This window comes from Vicia villosa, linkage group LG1 (genome assembly GCF_029867415.1).
Source record: "Vicia villosa cultivar HV-30 ecotype Madison, WI linkage group LG1, Vvil1.0, whole genome shotgun sequence".
Lineage (NCBI taxonomy): Eukaryota > Viridiplantae > Streptophyta > Magnoliopsida > Fabales > Fabaceae > Vicia > Vicia villosa.
Genome location: NC_081180.1, coordinates 136,708,051 through 136,718,801, shown reverse-complemented (window position 1 = coordinate 136,718,801; position 10,751 = coordinate 136,708,051). Strand labels below are relative to the sequence as shown.

The window sequence follows — 10,751 nt, the reverse complement described above, 5'->3', positions numbered from 1 at the left end:
TATATAACAATTCACCATTTCTTTATTTTTTTTTTTAGAATTACTTGTTTGACATAAATTCAATCTTCAAAGTCAATCTTTAAAGTTGAAAATAAATATAAAAAAAGTCAATCTTTATAGTTGAAAATTAAAAAAAAAAAAAACTATTTTTATCTATATCATGTAAGACTTCTTAAAATTACTCACACTTTGATACTCTATCAATCTCGATGTCGATTCTTGTTTTAGGTTAAAATGTTAGATTATAAATGGGTCCTATTATAAATGATTTTTAGACCTTATATGAAGGGCATATATATAAATGTAGAGGGAGATGGGAGGTATGATGGATCATGTTCCTTTCAAATCTCTTAAATGAGTGGATACTAAAGTTCAATGCATTTTTTATAGACAACAAATCCCTTAAAATAATGGATATTTTCATCTAAAGCTAGGACATGAAGCTGTCATATTGTCCGATCCTAGAATTCTTTTATACTTTTATTCATACATGCATATGCATCATTGACCCTTAATAATATTAATAATATCATTAATCAATGTAATATATATAAATTGATATTCCAACTATGTGTTCACTCACCAACCCTACATACAGCCAGTAATTAATGCGAATTTGATAATACAAAACTAAATGACAAAGACTATTATAATGGCCATAACCAAAACTCCATCAACATGCACATGGCTCTGTTCCCTTCCCATACTAACAAAATATTTAATAAATCTCTTCATCCAGCTGAGACATTTTATCATTTTTCAGTACATAAATAAATCAATTAAAACATTACTAAATAAATGAAATATAATTGAAGAAAAAAAGAATCTCTTTGAGAGAATAAAATATACATCAAAATTCAAAGTATATATAATAATATATTATATATATAGCACACACAACAAACATGACAGCATGGAAGCAATCACATAATAGTAATAATTAAACAAGGCAAACTATATAGTATATAGGTGGTTTGGTTAAGTTTATTGCTTCTTGTCGATTACAAATACTTGAAAATTAAAAGTTGAATCTATATACCAACAAAACAAAAAACACTGAAGACACATTCCAAACTAACAACACTCCAATAATCCACAGGTAGTGCTAGCTTCATATATCTTTTCTTATAGGTCCATTAGGTACTGGACTTTGATATATGATATGTATTTATTTAGCTTCTGTTTTTGCATTTCTCCATTGCTCTTGGTGCTGAAAAAAGTAAATAGAAAAAAATTCCAGCATTAGAATCATCAATAGCAAGAAAAGAAATTATGCTAATAACTATAAGATAAAAATATATATACATACCAAGCCCAATAGCTTCTGACCCTTTCATAATGCGGAGACGTTTGCATGATCCAACAAACATCCTTTAAAAAAATAAATAATCAAGGTTAATTTAATATCTACGAAGCACGCGCTGAAATACGACACCGACTCTGGCACATCGACATCAATAATAATTTAAAAAAAATTAAACGTAATCACAACTGGCAGTATTAATTTTAGATTCTAACTCTGACACAGACACATTTTTTTTCGAGAGGTGTCGATATTAATAAATGGTTTGGGACCTAGATGTATATAAATATAAGAATAAATGATTGTAGTATATAGTAGCTGGAGATGGAGGTGCATGATGAGGTAGGAAAGAACTTACTCCCATGGGACATCTCCCACGAGCATCCAGTCGCCATCCTTATCTTCATAGGTTGGCACATACTCAGAGCTGTTAAGAAGATCCATCAACTTGCTTTCATTCATGAAGTCTATCATTCCTTGGGCCCCATAGTTACCTGATAATATATATTAACAATTTATAATCACTCACATTAATCATGTATGTATTTAGAATGTAACAATCCCAAGATGATAATAATAATTAATCCTATACTATATATAGCACATGCATCCTCAAGATCTAAAACCATTATAATAGTATACTGCTAGTTTATTATCAAATAATTGTGGAAATCGGAATCTGGATTCGAATCCAACTCTAATAACGCACATCAGTGTTAAAACTCTTGAGAGAGAGAGTGCGGTTTTATGTGACTCAGATGAATTAATCTATACAGTTGTGCGCAAAAGATATACTAACCAGTGGTGAAGGAGCTGAACATTTTAGCTAAGGCATCAGATAAGTCTTTGTAGGTTTTGTACATTGTCAAGTCGACCTTACGAAGGTAAGGTGCTCCATCCATGGAAACCTTAACAAATGCACCAGCAGTAGTGCTACTTGTTGTCTTCTCATTCTCCTCAGTATTGTTAACCTTCTGTGCCATCATGTTCTTCCTGTATGATCTCACTGGTGGCCAACCAACTACTTGAGCCCTGAAATATAAATATATTCATTCTCAATCCCAATAAATCTCAATTATTCTATTCTCCCTCTAAGCCTTGAAAATTTGCATAAAATTTGGAAACTAACTATTAAACCTCATGCACACTACTCCCTCCCGTCACTATTATAAGTAAAGATTTATTTTCTAAATTCATTGAATAACTGATGTATCCCATGGTTTATACATACATATTAATACATCAATTGTTTATATCTAAAAACGTCTTTATTTATAACAGTAACCAGAGAGAATATATAGTCAAAGTTAACCTCTAAAGATTAATTGTTAATTAGCAAAAGATGAAAAAGAAAAAAGAAAAGAGAATATGTGATAACAATAAGCCTTTGTGTAGTCTCATCTTGAATATATTTGTATATATTCTTTATACTTGTCAAAAGAAAAATAACATTTATATATAATACTTCATATATAAACTTATCCTTTTTTGTTAATAATTAATAAATTATTTGAGTATCATCAAAATTCTAGTGCAAGTTCCAGTTTGTTTGATAAAAAAAATTGAAAATCTCTACCAATTAATCTTATATGTTTAAGAAAACTTGTTATGCTATAGATCCAAAAAAGTTTATAGAGATTAGATTATAATTAAGAGAAAACTTACTTAGCTGGTGGCTTGGCAGGGTCCTTAAGCATGTTCTTCTCCTTGGAAACATTCTTCAGATTCTCACTCAAATCTTCCTTGGTTTGAAGATTGAGCTTCAGATCAACTGTCTCAGAGAAGCCTCTCTTTCCAGCAGCTCTAGGAGTTTCAACCTCGCTGCCACCGCCGCCACCGCCACCAGGCAAACCAAGACAAAGCTCAGTCTCCTTCATGTTCAAACCATTCTCCTTTCCAATCAAACTAGCCATCTTTGGCTTCTCAATGAAATCCAAACCTTAACAAACTCTCTTTCCTTTCCCTTCTCTCTCAAACTGAAAATTCTTGTTAGTCTCTCCTTAAGGGTGTGTATGTATGTGTGTGTGAATGTTCTCTTGTATTATAATGTAGCTTGGTTTGGCTATATAGAAGAAAAAGAGAAGAGAGAGAAAGTGTTATAGCCACCTCAATAATACCTATGTTTGTGTCTGCATGCTAATTTCACATCATGTTATAGACCAGTTGCATGTTGACACGTGGAGAAATGTAGAACCGTTGATATTTAACCGACCATAGTAATAATTTTTCATATGCAAACGGGATTTCAGGTACCTGCTGAAATGGTTGTCTGTCTCCCCAATAAACTAAAATTTGAAATCACATGCATGCCACTTGGGTTTGTTAGTTTTCCATCTTCTATTGTCCTCACATTTCTGGACTAGTTACCTTGTTTAGTTATCGAAAACAGTGACATTTTATTTTCTATGTTTCACAGTACATGTAAATTTCTATCTTTTTATTGTGTACTCATATACTTGGTAAACAATAATGCTTTGCAACCATGCTCAAATAATTGAAACGAAATTTGTGAGTATGCCTACCTTTTTTAGTGTTTTGCTTACCAAACATTAATGGGTGGGATTTAAATTTTCGGGACAACTTACCTACCCATCACAAAAAGATTGGTAGTGTACCTTCAGCCAATCACATTTTACCATTTAACTTTTACAATTATTTATTAAATACTACATTTGTTGTTTTCAAGACACTTTACACTAAAGGTAACCTTATCCAGTTTTTTGAGTTGAGTAAATAAGAATTCACCTTAAATTTTTTATATATTGAGATGACTTCAATCGGTCAGATTTAATTGCAAGTGTGTCAATGAAATGTGTTTAGTTAGTGTAAATAGATGATTGATATCCTTAGCTGCCGTAAAAGATCGCGACAACGATATCGGAAGATATGAATATTGATATATTTATCATGACGATTATAATCAGTATCGCAACACCTGACTATAATCAGTATTGTAACACCTGTACTAGTATTTTATGCCGCCATTGGTATTTAAAACCTTATCTTTATATTACTAGTTTTTAAAATTTAAGCCTCACTATGTATTGTGTATGTTTTAAATTTCAAAATAATACTACTATTTTTTTACTCATTAAAAAGAACTGAGTTTTTAAAAATAAAATTGAACAAAAGATATTTAACTAAAATTGGCTGCTTTTTAAAGTTTCTTTTACAGTGAGGTATATATTATTATTACTACAGTCAATGAGAGTGATGCTGGCCAAAAAGGCAATAATGGTTGTCGTGATTATTCAATAATAATAGTTTATGATGGTGAATGATAGTTTGCAACTCTAAGTCAAGTAGTTAGAGCAGATAGAGGGAGAGTCCAACATATCTCTCTAATTTTTTAGTTCAACCATCAACGAAAACCAGCATTTTAGTGCTAACTATAGAAGAATGGAAGAGAGTCTCTAAGTGCAAGAATAAACATTGGGACAATCACTATTATATAAAAGCTATTTTACAGGAAAAGAAACATCATCATGTTTGACCAACTGTAGTGAAGTGTATGAGGAGTTGTAAATATGATGCTTTCCATCACGGTTGTGTAACCGTACTTATAAATTAGTTAGTACGTTGTCTTTATAACACTTACATTAGATTAAACAACCGTAATGAAATTCTTAATGCATAATATTTGACAACGGTTGTGCTTTACAACCGTTGTGATATATACAACTTAGTTATTTATAAATTATATGTAATGCTTATTCCAACAATTTTTATTGAACATATAGATCTTGTGTGTTAAAAAAATTCAAAACAAATGGGCCCACTACAACATGGAAGGCCTTCTAAAACGCTTATTTTGGGCTTTAAAAGCGCTTTAAAGCGCTGTCTAAGCCAGCGCTGGCGTAGGTAACAAAAGCGCTTTTGAAAGCGCTCTGGTAGATCCCCCTATAAGAGCGTTTTTTCCAGAAAAACGCTCTTGTAGACCCCCCTATAAGAGCGCTTTTCTGGAAAAAGCGCTCTGGTATCCCCCCTATGAGAGCGCTTTTTCTGGAAAAAGCGCTCTGATAGCCCCCCTATAAGAGCGCTTTTCCAAAAGCGCTTTCGTAGGTTGCGTTTTTTTTAATCTTTGACAGCGCTTTTAGTAATAAAGAGCTTTCGTAGGTGGCCCTTTAAGAGCGCTTTTTAAAAGCGCTGTCGTTGCTAAATGAGGTATTTTAAAGTGCAGCCTGTAATTTAAGCCTCCCAGTTCGACCTGTAATATTTTTGACCTGTAATATTTTTGACCTGTAATATATTTTCAACCTGTAATATTTTCGACCTGTAATATATTTTCGACGATATATTTTCAACCATAGGTAGGACAATATATATATATATATATATATATATATATATATATACTAATATAATACCATTATAATATCAAAAATTATATATCTACATCATTATAGTTCCTGTCAAACAAACTAAATCATGTAAAGTATGAATATAGAAAGTTTCACATGTAACTAACTCATGTCAAACAAACTAAATCAGTAACATTAACAATATTATACTTCAAATCGACACAAATCCTACATGAATAGTTGCTGAATATAAAATTGACACAAATCCTCTTTGATTTCTTCCAACTTAAGTCTGGTGTAAGAAACAGCACGGAATTCGTCAAAGTACTACAAAAAAAAACATAATATGAATGATTTAGTTAAATGTAAGAAATTATAAGAAATTATCTTAAGTTATAAATTCATACCGTGATTGGAATCTCTAATTGATTCGCTTGAAGGATTTCTTTCATAAACCTTAAAACATAGTATCCGCAATCTGAACTGTTTCGCTATTGCGGACACTACATAGAAAAACAAATAAGATTTTATAGTTGTCTTATTTTATCAAGTAGCATAAATATTATAAGCAAAATTGTGAAAAATAATGTACCTGCACTTTGATCCAAGTAATGTTGTTTGATTTAGTCCGGAATACCTGTGCGTCTCGTTGACTTCGGAACACTTGTATTGATCTAACAAAAATATAAAAGCATATGTTTAGATCAGTCTCACAAATAATTAAATATATAAATATACACGAATATTTAGAACGATCCCACTTACAAATCAATCATTTCCTTCATAGCCGGATAATTGGTCCAGTCACTATTTACCGAATTCAGATAATACACCACTTCTCTTATAGGGTTGATAGCAAGCAACAACCAATGTGCTCTATAAATTAAAACAATAGGTTATATGAAAATTTTGCTACACTAAAGAAACAGAGATTAGATGAACCAAGAATGAGAAACTAACCCTACTGGTCGGGTATTATACGCCCAAAGAATCAGACTTTCTGTATTGCCGGTGGACAGGAATCTATCGACTAAGCGTTGTCTAACTGATTCCGGTTCCGAAGCAATTGTCATTCCGCTGCAATGGGCGGAAGACACGAAACGGAATCTGTTTGACAATGCAGTCCCGCGCAACACTCTGTCATACAACAACCTTAAATAAAAACATAATAAACATTAGATTATTTTCATTGAAATGTGTAAATAAATTGTGGGACTAATTAAATAATATATCGGATGAGTGAATATTACCGGATGTATGAGTGCATATTACCGACGCCTAATTGTTCATGCGTAAAAATCTCTTCCAAGTCATCAATTGCAATATTTGACATGAATTCAATACCGAAGACACCTTCATCCATATTGATTTCACGTAAATCACCATCCTTCAAATCGGACATATCAACAATTGTTCCGAGCATCGTCCGGTATTGAGGCACAAAAGCACCACCTTTTTTTGCCGCTGGCTTCGGAGGACCATTGGGTGGTACGCTACGAACTGGCTGCGTCACTTGTTGTGACCCCCGAGAAGATGCCTAAAAATCATATAAGTTAGGTAAAATATAAAATCATGCAGTTTTAGATTCAGATTATATATTAACACTTTAAATGTACCTCTTTTAGTGATGCAACAGACTCTTCCTCCTGTAAAATCCCTTTATCCTTAATTGCGGGTTTTGTAGGAGCAGTCTTAAAATTAAAATGTAAAAAATAATTAATAAACGGTGCAGAATTGACATTCGAAAACTAAATGATTCATAATCGTTTTCAATATACCTCATCACTAAAGGTAATGAGCTCCGAGGGCCATGCAACAAATGATCCTATTGCATCTCGCAGCAATGTCGTCTCTGAGACCATGTCAGGTACCGGTAGCATCGCATCATGATCTAATACAACATCCACCGATACTTTCAGGTGTCCATCCGGGAGCGGTCTATGGTGAAGTAAATCTCCCAAAGTGTTGTGCACTTTTCCCTTGCCAACTAGGCGATAATTTGGTGACGATAAGTATAGTTGGCAAGATGAAATGCCCTAAACCAATAGTAAATATAAAGTCATTATCATTAATAAAATAGAACAATTTGTAAGGAAAATAATTTATAATTACCTCGGGAAATTTTCTTTGACAGTTGATACTAGCTTTATCACTAGTTTCTTTCACCGATGAAGTATTGCACTTTTCTCTCATATACATATCTTTATCTCTTTGCAATTCAGAGACTTGTGCTTGCAATTCCTGCAATTTTTGCAACACTTCTTCATTGGTAGGATTTCTTCTCCTAGGATGCTTGTAAAAAGAGGTTGGAGTCACACCATGACCTTTACCCCTCACCCGACCGGGATCTGAACGATACTTTGAATAAATATGTTCCCTAAACCACGGTATGAAACTTTGATTGTGCTCTCGTACTATCCAGTTCTCATTTCTATTCAGATTTAAATCTCGGAGAACAACCTTGTGCATTTCAATATACGGCTCAACCTCAATCTCATTGTGCAGAACATACAAGTGCGCTTGATCCCGTTCGACCATTAATACTGTCACAACTTTATTTCCAATTAGCCTTTTTCCTTCTTTTTTTTCGACAATATGAGATTTGGGGAGTCCAATTGATTGAACATTTGACATATATTCAGTATAAAACTCAACCGCTTCTTCAATAACATATCGTTCGGCAATACAACCCTCCGGTCGACTTCTGTTTTTCACGTACCCTTTTAATATTTTCATATAACGTTCAGCAGGGTACATCCATCTCATATAAGCTGGTCCGCACAATTGTGTCTCTTTCACAAGATGAACGACTAGATGAAGCATTATGTCAAAAAACGAGGGAGGAAAATACATTTCAAGATCACATAAAGTAACAACTATCTCTTTTTGCAATGTTGGTAAGATCGCGGGATCGATCACCTTACTGCAAATTGACCTGAAGAAAAAACACAGTTTAGTTATTGCGCTTCTTACTTTTTCTGGCAGAATAGAACGTATACCTATTGGTAAAAAATGTTCCATTATAACATGGCAATCATGCGTCTTCAAATCTTTAACTTGAGGTCTTTCATGGACACAAGTCTTCTAATATCTGAAGAGTAGCCTTCTGGAACTTTAACTTCACTGAGGAACTTACACAATGTTTTCTTCTCCTTTCTAGATAGAGTGTAAACAGCAAGTGGCAGATATGTTCGTCTTCCTTTCTTCACGGGTCCCAATTCAGTTCTCATCCCCATGTTTACCATGTCATTCCTTATGTTAACGACATCCTTAGACTTTCCTTGTATATTGAGTAACGTACCTATAACGCTGTCAAATACATTTTTTTCAATATGCATAACATCCAGGAAATGTCTTACGTACAACGACTTCCAATATGGAAGTTCAAAAAAAATTGACTTCTTCTTCCACCCACCCTTGACAAGTGAATGTGCAAAAGGCTTGCCAAACTGAGTGCTCACATCTTTCACCTTTTCAAAAATTTGATCACCTGACAAAAAGGCGGGGCTGTACGATGTTCGACCTTTCCATTGAATGCTTTTCTCCACCCACGGTAGTGATGATTAGAATTTAAGAATCTACGATGGCCGAGAAAGACATTCTTCTGACAAAGATCCAATCGTGTCATATCGGTTTCATCTTCACAAACAGGACACGCTTTTTGACCTTTATTGCTGTACCCGGATAGATTTCCATATGCTGGAAAATCATTAATTGTTCCAAACAACATCGCCCTCAAGTTGAAACTTTCTTTCCTATACCCATCGTAAACCTCCACACCGTTCTCCCACAAAAACTTTAAATCTTCGATTAAGGGTGCCAAGTATACGTCTATGTCATTCCCTGGTTGTTTAGGCCCAGAAATTAGCATAGATAACATCATGTACTTACGCTTCATACATAGCCACGGAGGTAGGTTATAAATCATAAGAATCACAGGCCATGTGCTATGCGAGATACTTTGAATACCATGCGGGTTCATTCCATCAGTAGACAATGACAAGCGAAAGTTTCTTGCTTCTTTTCCAAATTCAGGATATTCACTATTAACTTTCATCCACTGTGGTGAGTCTGCCGGATGTCGAAACTTTCCATCAATAATTCTTTCATCTGCATGCCAAGTCAAGTGTCTTGAATTGGTCTCACTACGATACATGCGTCTAAATCTCGGAATTATAGGAAAATACCATAAGACTTTGGCCGGAGACAACTTTTTCTTATATCGAGGGGCACCGCATTTAGGACACTCATTCAACGCTGCATACTCGTTTCGAAACAAAACGCAATCGTTTGGACATGCATGTATCTTATCATAGCTCGTGCCAATAGAGGAAAACATCTTTTTGGCTTCATACGTTCGATTGGGAAGAACATTATCCTTTGGTAGCATATCTTTCATAAGGGCTAATAACTCTGTAAAACTTTTATCCGACCATCCATTGTCCGCCTTTAAGTTGTACAACTTTAACACCGCAGACAATCTTGTGAATTTTGAACAACCATCATACAACGGTTTCTCTACATCGCTTACCAACCTCTCGAACATTTTGGGACAATCCTCAAGATCTTCTTCAAGCGCTTCTGCAATCTCTTCAACTCGATCGTAATCATATGTGTCTGTGCAATCGTCGTTTGAAGAATACTTCGTATTACACCTCGACTCAACATTCCTGTTACTTTTTTCACCATGCAAACTCCAAACTGTATAACTTCTATCAATTCCAAACCGTAGTAAATGCGATGCCATCTGTTTCCCGTCAACCTTATCCCCATAACAGCAACCCAAGCAAGGACACGTCATTCGAATCGGGTCTTCGGAGTGCACAACCGCAAACTTAACGAATTCCCATACCCCTTTCTCGTATTCTTGCGATAATCGGTTTGAATTCATCCATGTCTTATCCATGTCTTAATTAAGCTAAACAAAAACGGTCAAACTTTCACTCTTCACAAGTAGCCCCTATGGCAAATTCAATTCACAAAGTTAGTAAGTTCATCACTTAACGAATAACGAAATTGACATCAAGAATATTCCACATGTCAGAATAATGAGTATTACTTAATATAATCTAAAAGTTACAAAGTTAGTAAGTTCATCACTTAAACAATATTAAAACAGTACATTTATCACTCATGTTAAAACTTCA

The 10,751-nt window shown here is 34.1% G+C and overlaps 1 protein-coding gene across 1 annotated transcript; it reads right to left on the bottom strand.

Moving 5' to 3' along the window:
• Positions 1-914: 914 nt before the first annotated feature.
• LOC131644284 (auxin-responsive protein IAA14-like) lies at positions 915-3,387 on the bottom strand. Its single transcript, XM_058914743.1, has 5 exons — positions 2,969-3,387; positions 2,103-2,335; positions 1,662-1,797; positions 1,310-1,371; positions 915-1,210 (listed from the first exon to the last, which is right to left on the bottom strand). The coding sequence occupies exons 1-5, from the start codon at positions 3,214-3,216 to the stop codon at positions 1,173-1,175; spliced, it is 717 nt and encodes a 238-aa protein (XP_058770726.1). The 5' UTR covers positions 3,217-3,387; the 3' UTR covers positions 915-1,172.
• Positions 3,388-10,751: the final 7,364 nt, after the last annotated feature.